The sequence below is a fragment of the Cervus elaphus genome, chromosome 15 (assembly GCF_910594005.1).
Source record: "Cervus elaphus chromosome 15, mCerEla1.1, whole genome shotgun sequence".
Taxonomy (NCBI): Eukaryota; Metazoa; Chordata; class Mammalia; order Artiodactyla; family Cervidae; genus Cervus; species Cervus elaphus.
The window spans coordinates 3,940,787-3,953,113 of NC_057829.1; the positions used below are offsets into that span (position 1 = coordinate 3,940,787).

The 12,327-nt window shown below is 44.5% G+C and overlaps 1 protein-coding gene across 1 annotated transcript; it reads left to right on the forward strand.

Annotated features, from left to right (window-relative positions):
* The first annotated feature begins 3,787 nt into the window (after positions 1-3,787).
* ZP4 (zona pellucida glycoprotein 4) lies at positions 3,788-11,004 on the forward strand. The gene is made up of 12 exons (XM_043927092.1): positions 3,788-3,968; positions 4,246-4,367; positions 4,446-4,554; positions 5,647-5,793; positions 6,527-6,714; positions 7,208-7,305; positions 8,347-8,477; positions 8,659-8,848; positions 8,923-9,070; positions 9,382-9,457; positions 10,618-10,734; positions 10,901-11,004. Exons 1-12 carry the CDS (start codon positions 3,788-3,790, stop codon positions 11,002-11,004), a joined length of 1,611 nt encoding a protein of 536 aa, XP_043783027.1.
* Positions 11,005-12,327: the final 1,323 nt, after the last annotated feature.

Consider the following 12,327-nt stretch of genomic DNA (forward strand, 5'->3'; position numbering starts at 1 on the left):
ACTTGATACCGAAATCTCAGTTCTCTGTACACTGGTGCTGGGTCAAATCTCAGAGACAGAGTTTTGGTTGAACCAGAAGAGGATAGCTTTGTTGTTTTGCTGGGCAAAGGGAGAGGGACATAGCAGGCTCATGCCCTCAAAACTATGTGTCCCCACTTGGGGAAAATATTGAGAGGTTTTATAGTAATTGCTCAAAGAAGACATGATCAGCTCATGGACATTCTTCTGATGGGTTGATGGTGAGGTAAGTGAGAGTCAGCATCATCAACTTTCAGATCCAACTGGTCTGGGGTCTACACGCTTGTGGGCAGCCCACCATCCTTGGTCATTAACTTCCCCACCTGAAGGGGGCTTCAGTATCTGCAAAATAACTCAAACATATTTTTGTGTGTATCCCTTGATGGGAAACAGGACCTTGTCTGAAGCCTACTCTTGACTGTTTCTCTTAGTCTCACATCTCTTCTCTCCCCTAATTAACAACTGCTTGGATCTGCCCATTGAAACTCAGAGAAGGTCATGGAGGCTGAATAAAGGCTGTTTTCTAAAGTCAAAGAAATGGGGGACACAGAAATTCTCTGTGCCCAGGAACCCCAGAGGTCCCTGCATGGTATCATTCTGACTGAGATTTTTGGAAATCAGATGTTGCTTTTCCCCACTGGTGCAGGTGCTGCCTAAAAACCTGGCCTCTGTTCACCAGAGCCAAGTGAAATGTGGAGACAGTGCTTTGGAGAAGTAGAAATGAGTAGCTTTATTACTTTGCTGGGGAAAGGGGGACACAGTGGGCTCCTGCCTTGAAAAACTGTGTCCTGTGTCTCCACTTGAAGAGGATAGTAAGTAGTTTTATAGTAATAGTTTGAAGAGGGTTATCAACTTGTGGACATTGTTCTGTTTGGTTGGTGGCGAGGTAAGTAGGAGTCAGCATCATCAATCTGCAGGTTCCAATTGGTCTAGGGTGGTCTTCATGCTTATAAGTAGCATGCCATCATTAATCGTTAATTTCTCCCACCTGGAGACATTTTCAATATCTGTGAAACATTCAAAGATATTGTTATGTGTATCCATTGATAAGGAACTAGGACCTTGTCCCAAGGCTGCACTATTTCTCTTGACCATTTGTTTCTCCCTGGTCTCACATTATCTCCTTTCCCTAATTAACGGTTGTTTGAATCTGCCCACAGGGACTCAGGGGAGGTCATGGAAGCTGAACGAAGGCTGTTTCCTGCAATCATAAACGGGGGACACAGGAAGGCTTTGTGCCCAGGAGTCCCACACGGCCCTTCTTGGTATCACAAGCTGTTCTTGTCCTCCCGTCTCTTGGGAACTCTCAGGGGCGAGACCAGTGAATGAGGAATGAGCAGTGTTTGAGTTAGGGTTCTCCAGAGAAACAGAACAAGTAGGGGACAGAGACATATATTTATTATGAGGAATTTGCCCACATGTTTATGGAGACTGAGAAATCCCGTGAACTGCTGTCTACAAGCTGAGGACCCTGGATAGACAGGGGTGTAATCCAGTCCTCTGGTAGGTGACACAAAGTGGACCTAGATGAGTATACCTAGAATACGCAAAGTGATGACGGGGCTTTCCATAAGTCTACAATTTATGGTGATTTATATTCTCCTTGTATGTGAGTGCTAAGTCACTTCAGTTGTGTCTGACTCTGTGCGACCCTCTGGACTGTAGCCTGCCAGGCTCCTCTGCCCTTGGGATTCTCCAGGCAAGAATACTGGAGGGGGTTGCCATGCCCTCCTCCAGGGATCTTCCCGTCCCAGTGATTGAACCCGTCTCTTACATCTCCTTCATTGGCAGACAGCTTCTTCACCACTAGTGCCACCTGAGAAGTCCATTCTACCTGTAGTCCTACTGAAATTATTTTTAAATGATCGGGTGAGTCTAACATAAGAAAAGACTAAGAACAGCATTTTCCCTTCCAGATCCCAAGGGCAGAGAGTTACTTTTGAGATGATAGGGACTTCTCAAAGTGGATCACACACTATCAGTACATTTTCTCTCAGGAAACTGAGTCGTGTCATTGAATAAAGATGTCCTTAGAGGATTTAGCACAGAAGTAAGTGTGAAATCGCCTCATCTCAGCCCTGCTGGTGTATCTTGGGATTCACCCTTCATCATCAGGGTAGATGATTTACAATTTTCAAAAGTTTCACACAGATGATTTTATATATTTTCATAATAACCCTTTTCCTCCTACCTGTATGTTGTCCCTCTCCTACCTCTCCCAACTAGCTTGTTCTCTATTTCTATGAGTCTGCTTCTTTTTTGTTTTATTTACTAGTTTGTTGTATCCCTCTTTATTCTTATACTTGCAATCACATGTATAATGACTTGAAGAAAGAACACCTAAAGATTGTTATCAGTTTGAGATCATCACAGAAATGAATCTATACCAGTGAGGTTGGGAAACCACATTTTCAAGGGAGTTGGCCTTAGGACATGGCTACTAATGCAAGCGTGTTCATCGATCCATTCTTTCCTCAGGCAACACTGAGTACACACTGTCTAATGCTTTCAGGATGCAGTGAAAAATAAAACATAGTCCCTGCCCTCAATTGCTTCTAATAGGGACACTGAGTCAATAAGAGGCCATTAAAATCCAGTGTGGTAAGTCCTGTGAGCAAGTAAATGGGATGTGATGGACTCGTGGCCAAACCCAATCCAGATGTTGGAAAGTCAGGTCCCATCGCTGAGGGAAGAGGCCAGCATTCCCTCAATGCTGTTTGTCATGCAGTTTCACTGGGAAGACACGTGCTTATTTGTTCGCTTTTATTGCCGTTGTTGTTAAGTTGCTCAGTTGTGTCCAGCTCTTTGTAACCCATGGACTGCAGCACACCAGGCTTCCTTGTCCTTCACTATTTCCCAGAATTTGCTCAAACTCATGTCGATTGAGTTGGTGATGCCACCCAACCATCTCATCCTCTGTTGTCCCCTTCTCCTCCTGCCTTCAATCTTTCCTAGTATCAGGGCCTTTTCCAATGAGTTGAAGAGAATTAGAGATACCTGGTTATAAGTTCTCAATGCTTTGACTAAGATTCTTCGTCAGCTTGGGAAAATTGTTCACATGATAAATGTTAGGCTGAATACAATCAGATGAACATTCCCGCCAGGTGTGTGAGCACTCGGTCAGGTGTGTCTGATTCTTTATGACCCATGGACTGTAGCCCGCCAGACTCCTTTGTCTGTGGAGTTTTCCAGGGCAAAATACTGTAGTGGGTTGCCATTTCCTACTCCAGGGGATCTTCCCGACCCAGAAATCTAACCTGCATTTCCTGTGTCTCCTGCATTGGTAGGTGAATCCTTTATCACTGCAACACCTGTGACGCCCTCTTCTGCTGGGAGATATTCCCAATTTACAGCTGGGAAGACTGAGTTTCTGAGAGGTAGTGACTTACCAGTTCACACAACTCATAAGTGGCAGAGCTAGGATTTATACCCAAACATGCAAGATTCTAAAAGAAGGTCAATAAGCTAGTAAGATAAGTGCTACACTGAGCAACTGTGAGGAAACCTATTTTAGCTAAAATGTACCACATTGTTCCTGGGCTCTGAAGACTGCCTGATTTCAATATTAACGTGGTGCAGCTGCAGGCTGTGGCCTCAAGTGAATGATGCTGGAGGAATCACCCTTTCCAAAAGAGTCCCACCTGCATACTACACAGATGTGCACCTGAAACCAGCTTTCTCTCTGTACTTAAGGGGCATGGGGAGCACAGGCTCTTGGGAAAGGAAGTGCAGGACTAGGAGAGCAGTCAGCAAGGCTCCTAGCAGCACCATGTGGCTGCTGCTGCAGTTTGTCTGGCTCTGTTTTCCATCGTCTCTTGGTCTGAATATCCAGCATGAGACCGAGGTACCTGAGTATCCTGATGAACTACGCTGTGGGCTAAGGAGCTTTCAACTCACCATAAACCCTCTCAGCCAAGAGATGGAGACTCCTCCTGCACTAGTAGCATGGGGTAAGTTCGAAGGCTGAGCTAGGCAATGGCATGTCTCCTCTACTGTGTAAAACTGGCCTCTGCTTTCTGTCCGAATGCCTCCCCACCTTTGCTAAACTCTGCTGTTTCTCTATAGAAGTAATCTAAAGTATAACTTCACCTCTAAACCTGATTCCCCTCTTGTTTCTCCTTTCTTGGCAGCTGCTCTTGAGTCTAAGGCAAATCTGGCTGTCCCTTCCCAGCACTGGTGACAGGGATGAATGACCACATGTGTGTTCTCCCTCATCCCCACTCCTAGATAACCGTGGGCTGCCACACAGCCTGCAGAATGACTCTGACTGTGGCACCTGGGTCAGCGAGGGCCCTGGCAGCTCCCTGGTGGTGGAAGCCTCCTACAGTGGCTGCTATGTCACTGAGTGGGTAAGTATGGCCTGTCCTTAGGAAGGCTGAGATGCCTGTGCCACCATCCAGGCTGACTCCTTGGGCCTGTCTCTCCAGGACTCCCACTACATCATGCCTGTTGGAATTGAAAGAGCAGGTGCGAGTGGACTTGGAACAGTTATAGAGACAAAACTCTTCAAGTGTCCTATGAATCTCCCAGGTAAGGGCTGGAAACTTCGGGTTCTGGGTGGAGTGGAGCTGCCTGAAATGTGTCCTTGGGTATCTTCTACCCATTCTGTGCGGTGATACTGGGCACCCATTGAGAACTGTCTTCCAGCTTTTCTTCACAGGTGACCCTAGGATAACCACCACCTGAGCAATTACTCGGGGCTCAGGAACTGTGAGGGGTATTTCACATGTTACCTGTAATCCCAACTCAGCAGCAGTATTGCTAGCCCCAGCAGGGAGCTTTCCAAGGTCCCCTCACTGGTAGGTGGCAGAGCTGAGATTCAACCAAGAGTTATCCCAGGACCAGAGATCCTCCCTGCTGAAGGGCCAGGAAGGAAGCTGAAGTTATCAAGGAAACTCAGCAAATGCCTTCAAGAAGCAGACTGCATTGAGAATAGGGCTCAGTCCCTTCAGCTGGGGCTACTCAACTGCTTAACTTGGTATTTAACTTTGTGATTAACAGGAAGGTACAATGCCAGCTCAACTCCAGTGAATCTTGCCTTGCCCCCACCAAGAGCCCTATCTTAGTCATAAAAAGTCAAACTTCTGTTTTTAAACTTATAACCATACTGTGCAGCATGTGGGATCTTTGGTCCCAACCAGATCAAACCCAAAACTCTGCAGTGGAAACAGAGTCTTAACCACTGGATTCCCAGAAAGGTCCCAAGAGTTGATCTTACAATTCTTCACATCTGCCTTGTTATGTGATAGCCCAGTGGAGTAATACTGATAAAATACATAATCATAGGCCCCACTCCCCACTTACTGAACTGCATTTCAAAATGATGGTAATTTAGAGTACACTAAGATTAAGCACCTTTTTAAAGAACAGAAGGAAGAATTCTTTAATAAAGTCTCACTTCTACCAATCTTATTCATATTTCCTCTTCCAAAGAGTACTCATTTCAGGGCACTCTTATAAGGTAACGAAATAGTGAACTTTATAATCCAGACTTAATTTCTAGTATGTAAATATCTCTTCCACTCACATAGATATCTATGGGAACTTAATGTTTTGTATTGAAAAGATCTCTTCTTAAAGACTAGACTTTTTTACCTAGTTGGAGTTACTCTTCTCTATCTACCCTAGCTGTCCCAAATACTGGCCTTTGTGACTCTGTCCCAGTGTGGGACCGACTGCCCTGTGCTCCTTCACCCATCACCCAAGGAGACTGTGAACAGCTAGGCTGCTGCTACAACTCTGAAGAGGTCATTTCCTGTTACTACGGAAACACAGGTGAGTCGCTATATTTTTGAAATCAGCTGAAGAGTGCCTGCAATTACCATTTACTAAACCCAAAGGAGGGTTATCTCCTTCACCCCCCATCCAGAAGGCAAAATACTGAAAGATGACCAAAGGTTAACGTTTAAGTACCTCCTAAGAACATTTGACCTTCAGTGACGCCGCTTTCTACAGTCTTCCATTGTGTATTCTCCTAGAATCCAACAGAAAGCAAATAACATTCAATGAACTCAGGAAGCTAAGTCTATGTACAGGATGCTAGTTGATAGAAACTTGACCACTTTCAAGAAATTAGCCAATCTGGTGGCTGATTGTGAGCCTTATTTCAAAAGAACACTGTCCCAAATCATGCTCCAAGTCTTTCTCATGTAAAAATGACCCTCATGAAACAAGATGCTACACAATTCTAAGCTCTTAATCCTAGCTGTGATGAGTGAAATAGCAGGTATGGCTATCTTCATTCTACAGGTGAAGCTGATACAAGGAAGTTAAATACACAGTAAGTAGTGGAGGCAAGATTCAAACCCAAGTGCCCATCCAAAGCCCCGGTTAAACTCTGGGTGGCTGAACCTGCCTCGAGGTCATTAGGTGGAATTTCAGCTTTTCTAGTGGGGGGAGCGGAGGGTGGGGAATTTAAAGTAATGAAACTGTAATTTTTAGACTCTTGTCTGGCTGGATCAATCACTCGAGGTGACCTGCCTTCAGCACAGTTGCTCTGCTGTTTCAGTGACCTCACGCTGTACCCAAGATGGCCACTTCTCTATCGCTGTGTCCCGGAACGTGACCTCGCCCCCACTGCTCTTGAATTCTGTGCACTTGGCCTTCAGGAATGACAGTGAATGTAAACCTGTGATGGCAACACACACTTTTGTTCTGTTCCGGTTTCCATTTACTACCTGTGGTACTACAAAATGGGTGAGAAGAGCTGACCCTGGGCTCTGTTTAAGTTGCTCAGGAATGCCCGAGCGACTAGGGGAGAACTGGACTAGCTGAGCCGTGAAGAATGTACCTGACTACTGCTTGTCGTGTGGGATGGTCTCTAGGATAGAGGGGTCTTCACTACTGAGAAAGCAGAAACCTCCGCTGGGCACTTGGCTAAGTCATCCCACCTGCCCTCTAGTGAGGGGCTAGACCCCCTTACCAAGCTGGAGAAGAACAAATAACAGGTTCCTCCCAGCACACTGCCCTGGGAAAGGACCAGGGAAATCGGCTGAGATCAGTGGTATTTCTGGCTTCCTCATTGCAGTACTCAAAGCCCCTTCCTGTTCCTTTGTCCTGAAAGTAAGGTGAAGTGATAATTTCCCTGCTAGTCAATAGGCATCCTTTCTGAGTGCTGGATCAAAGCAAAATTGAGTGAAGCAGCATCTGGCTTGCAGGAGTGACAGGAATTCTTTACCTGCCCTTGCAGATCACTGGAAAGCAGGCAGTATATGAAAATGAGCTGGTTGCAGCTCGGGATGTGAGAACTTGGAGCCGTGGTTCTATTATGCGAGACAGTATCTTCAGGTAAAGGTCTTAGTTAACCTGACCTTGCTTGACCAGAATGCCTGAATTTCCTTCCATAAACAGGAATTCTAGAGAAAACACTCACAAATGACCATAAACGACCATCTTCCTCATGATGGCAGAGTCTCTATTGCCTTGACTATCCAGTCTCCCAGACCATTATTTGATCTAGTAGCCTTGCGTTATTACCACCAACTTGATCTAAGCCTCAGACTCAACCTGACTTCACTTTCGTTTCACTGGGTCTTTGTTTCTCACTCTAGTCTCTTCCTTCTACCTCCAATATCTAAGCTGTAGTAAAATGCATCTTTTTAATAAACCTTAGCTAGCATACTTAAAGATTTCTCTTTGTCTTCCAGAGCTTAAACTTTATATTATGAACATAACTTGCAGGGTCCTGCATGAAACTGCTGCTACTTCTCCAGCCAAAACTTTCCCTGTGTTCTCAATCCTTCCCTAACTGTTCCCTAACCTCAGATTGTGCTTCCATAGCGTATTCAATGGACCCCAGACTTCTTGCTTCCATACTTTACCCTTCTCTCCTCTACCTCTCAGTTACTGCTTTTCATTTTCCCTTATCAAATTACCTGCAACAATTTCCCTAACGCCTCCAGAGAACACACCTGTTTATCATAGAACCATAACTATGTTTTGAAATCTATTGAAGTATAGTTGATTTATAATGTGTTAATTTCTGCTGTACAAAGTGACTTCAGTTACACATCTTTTTCATATTTCCATCATGGCTTATGACAGGATATTGAATAGACTCCTGTCCTATACAGTAGGACTTTGTTTATCGATTCAGTATATAATAGTCTATGCTTCCCTGGTGGCTCAGTGTTATATCAAACTCTCTAACATGGATCTTGTTTACCTATTGGTCTCCCAAATGATAGCTTTCACAAGGCCAGAACCAAGCCCCACTTGTTTATAAACTTGTTCTAACACCTGATACTTAAGAAATGATTCCTCAAACCTTAAAGAGGTGACAAGATCTACCCACTGAAGAGAGTAGCTAAAATCTTTATTTTTCTGCAGGCTCCAAGTCAGTTGTAGCTACTCTGGGAGTAGCAGTGCTCTCCCAGTTAATGTCCAGGTTCTTACACTCCCACCACCCCTTCCTGAGATCCAGCCTGGAAACCTCACTCTGGAACTTAAGATTGCCAAGGGTAAGACCCTCTTGGGTAGACTATCTGGCCCCTAGTCTAAGTCCTTTTCTGGGCGTGAAGACCCTAACTTGGTTACAAGATATTATTCCTTCTGAAGGTGTTTATGTGGGTGATGGTCTATACCAAGCCACCTAGAGGTTCCAAGCTCTTTACTGCTTCAACTTGTTTTGGCCTGTTGCAGATAAACGCTATCGCTCCTACTACACGGCTAGTGACTACCCAGTGGTGAAGTTGCTTCGGGATCCCATCTATGTGGAAGTCTCCATCCATCAGAGAACAGACCCCAGTCTCCAGCTGCGCCTGGACCAGTGTTGGGCGACACCCAGCGCAGACGCCCTGCTCCAGCCCCAGTGGCCCTTGCTGGTGAATGGGTGAGCGTCTTTCCTGCACCTATGTTACAGTCCCTCCAAGAAGCCCATCTTGACTGCTGGATATCCTTGCTTAGATGCCCCTACACAGGAGACAACTATCAGACAAAACTGATCCCTGTCTGGGAAGCCTCGGACCTGCTGTTTCCTTCTCACTACCAGCGCTTCAGCATTTCCACCTTCAGTTTTGTGGACTTGGTGGCAAAGCAGGCCCTCAAGGGACCGGTATGATGCCTCCTCTGCTCTTTAGCTGGGCTCGAAACCCTCCCCCCTCAACTCAAATGTTTCCACATGGTACCACTTTTCAGCTGATGTGGCCCTGTAACATTGGCTTTTGGTATAGCCTCAGAGCAATCAAGGGATGCCTGTGGCATGTGTGACATGGGTCAACTAGAGTCTGATATCTTAGTGCTTCTGGGATGTCAGTTTGCTTTATCAATTTTCTGATAATTCTTTGACTTCTTCCTGGGGGAGATAGAGCAGCTTTGAAGACTTAGGATGTGCTAGACCATGATCCCAATTCTTTTGGCTCCCAGGTGTATCTGCACTGCAGTGCATCGGTCTGCCAGCCTGCCGGGACACCATCTTGCGTGACACCCTGTCCTGCCAGACGTGAGTATCCAACCTGTCTATGCCAGAGGCCAGACTGAAGTGTTATTTGGAGTCCAGTACTAACCTTTAGTCTGTGGCACATGTATCAAACTGAGGATTCATCTAATTAACGAGGCTTCTTTTAAGTACTTTCATGATTCAAAGGAACAGAGATACAACGAATCTCCTAGAATTCCAGGCCTTCTAAATATTTCAGGATTAATAGCTTATATTTATAACTTTCACCCTTAGTTTTTCTCCATATAAATTTTTACTTAGCAGGGAGTCAAGTGGGTTCACAGCCTGTAATCAAATAAAATACTTCTGCAGTATCAGATATAAATGTAGACTTTTATACTTGATGGCAGGTCTGGCAACATGAGCTCAAGACTTATAGATGGCATAGGATTGCAGACTTAGTATGTGTTAATTGGTCAGGCCCAGTGCTCATACAGTCATATTCCACCTGATCCCACAACACTTACCTGGCTCCTGAATTGAGAGTCATGATTCTTGATGATCCCTGGGTTGGGAAGATCCCCTGGAGGGAGGTCTTAGCAAACCACTCCAGTATTCTAGCCTGGAGAATCCCCATGGACACAGCAGCCTGGTGGACTACTACAGTCCATGGGGGTCACAAAGAGTTGGACACAACTGAGCGACTAAGCATAGCACAGCATGACCCCTGAAGGTTTAAGCCTGTTCTGGTAGAAAAGAAAACCTCATACTACTTTTCAGAACTATCATTTAGTAAACTAAATACTCAACATCTAACTGCAATGATATATATAGATAGATATATATACACTTAGATATCTAAAATTTTGAAGTACAGAGACCCTACAGTTAGCAATAGAAATAGGATTCAAACAGAGCTTTGCTGTTACTGTTACCAGGTACCTTTATATCATAGGGTCTCAGTATTTAAGACATTGCTATTCAAGTACCTGTACTTAGGAAGGATGACAGTTTGGGGATAGTCTAAAATCATAATTTCTCAAGCTGCTAGCATTAATATAAATGAGTAAGTCTGAGACTTTGTGTCTAACACATTAAGGTTTTTCTTGGAGGAAAAACTTAATGGAGCAGAGTTGTCTGTGACAAGGGACCTAGCCCTGTTTTAGACTCCACAACCACTCACATGTACAAAACTAACAAATCCTAATTCATCTCTCCAACAGGAAGAAGAAGCTCTGACATCCATTTTCAGAACAACACTGCTAGGATTTCTAGCAAGGGTCCCTTGATTCTACTCCAAGCCATTCAAGACTCTTCAGAAAAGCTCCACAAATACTCAAGTGAGTGGAAAGAGAATCATATCTGAATCCTCCTTACTGGTTTGGTCAATGTGAACCTCAAAAGGAATGACCTAGCTTTTTTTTCCCTATAGCTCAAGACTAGCAGTCTCTATTAGGGTGTAACATCACTTGGCTTCAGCATACTAACCTACGTTTCCATCCTCAGGGTCTCCTGTAGACTCTCAAGCTCTGTGGGTGGCTGGCCTATTTGGAGTCTTAATTGTTGGAGCCTTGTTCGTGTCCTACCTGGCCATTAGGAAACGGAGATGAGTTACTCAGACCAAATGTTTTAATAAAACCAGATTGCACTGCTAGTCTCCTCAGCTCCTCATTTGACAAGTAATCTCTTTAGACTAGCTCATCTGCTGTTGGCCTCCCCTCTTTCCAACTCTTCTTCAGCCCTTCCATCTTCTGAACAGAACATTTCAGTAGAATTTCCTAGTTGAACAACTCAAGCAGAACCTACAAAAATAAATATCTCAGGCTTAGCAGACATATTTACAAGCTCATGAGGGTGTAAAACAGAACTCTTCCAGAAAATCAAACTAAGGAAGAACTAGTTTAGAGCTAGTCATGAGTCTTCTAGACCATCGGTACTGCAACTTCAGTGTGCATCAGGATCAAAGGAGGTCTGGTGTAAACAGATTACTATCCCCACCCCCGGACTTTGAATCTTCAAAGAAGTTTAAAGACTATTTGTCTTATCTGTTGTGCCTTAAGATCTCCCTAAACTGCAGTGGCCTAACATTAATCATTAAGTAGGTCTGGGCTGAGGCTTATGAACATTTGTAACCACTCCTCAGGTGATACTGATCTTTCTATTCAAGCATCACACTTCAAAAACTAAGGTCTAGGACAATGCCTAAAAAGCAGCATCTGATCTTGGATTGATCAACTGGAAGTAACTTGCTCAGAAGAGGCTTTGGTTTGAGCTAGAACCAACAAGTAATTTCCCAGTTTAGTTCTTAAGACTAATAGAAAAAGGGGGAAAATGAATTATTTGTGACTTCTCTATGTAAACATCCTACCCAAAGGACGCCTACAACTCAGCAGTCCCCAACATTTATCTTTAATTGTGGAGGATAATTGCTTTACAATGTTGTATTGGTCTCTGCCATACATCAACATGAATCAGCCATAGGTATACATATGTCCTATCCCACCTCCCTAGGTTATCACAGAGCGCCGGTTTGAGCTCCCTGCGTCATAGAGCAAGTTCCCTCTGGCTGTCTAGTTTACATAAGGTAATGTAGGTTCCAATGCTACTCATTTTGTCCCACCCTCTCCTTACCCCATTGTGTCCCCAAGCTTCTGTTGTCTCTATTGCTGCCCTGCAAACAGATTGATCACTACCATTTTTCCAGATTCTGTATATGAAAATACAATACTTGTTTTTTTTTTTGACTTCACTCTGTGTTTAGTTTAGTAGCTCAGTTGTGTCCGATTCTTTGTGACCCGATGGACTGCAGCATGCCAGGTTTCCCTCTCCATTACCAACTTCCAGAGCTTGCTCAAACTCATGCCCATCAAGTCAGTGATACCATCCAACCATCTCATCCTGTGTCGTCCCCTTCTCCTCCTTCCTTCAATCTT

What these genes read in the sequence shown, in the direction of transcription:
- ZP4 (XM_043927092.1), top strand. Translation starts at nt 3,788, where the DNA reads ATGTGGCTGCTGCTGCAGTTTGTCTGGCTCTGTTTTCCATCGTCTCTT. An exon ending in TATGAATCTCCCAGGTAAGG is followed by an intron (nt 4,555 to 5,646) that starts GCTGGAAACTTC and finishes TATCTACCCTAG; the next exon opens with CTGTCCCAAATACTGGCCTT. An exon ending in CTGTTACTACGGAAACACAG is followed by an intron (nt 5,794 to 6,526) that starts GTGAGTCGCTAT and finishes CTGCTGTTTCAG; the next exon opens with TGACCTCACGCTGTACCCAA.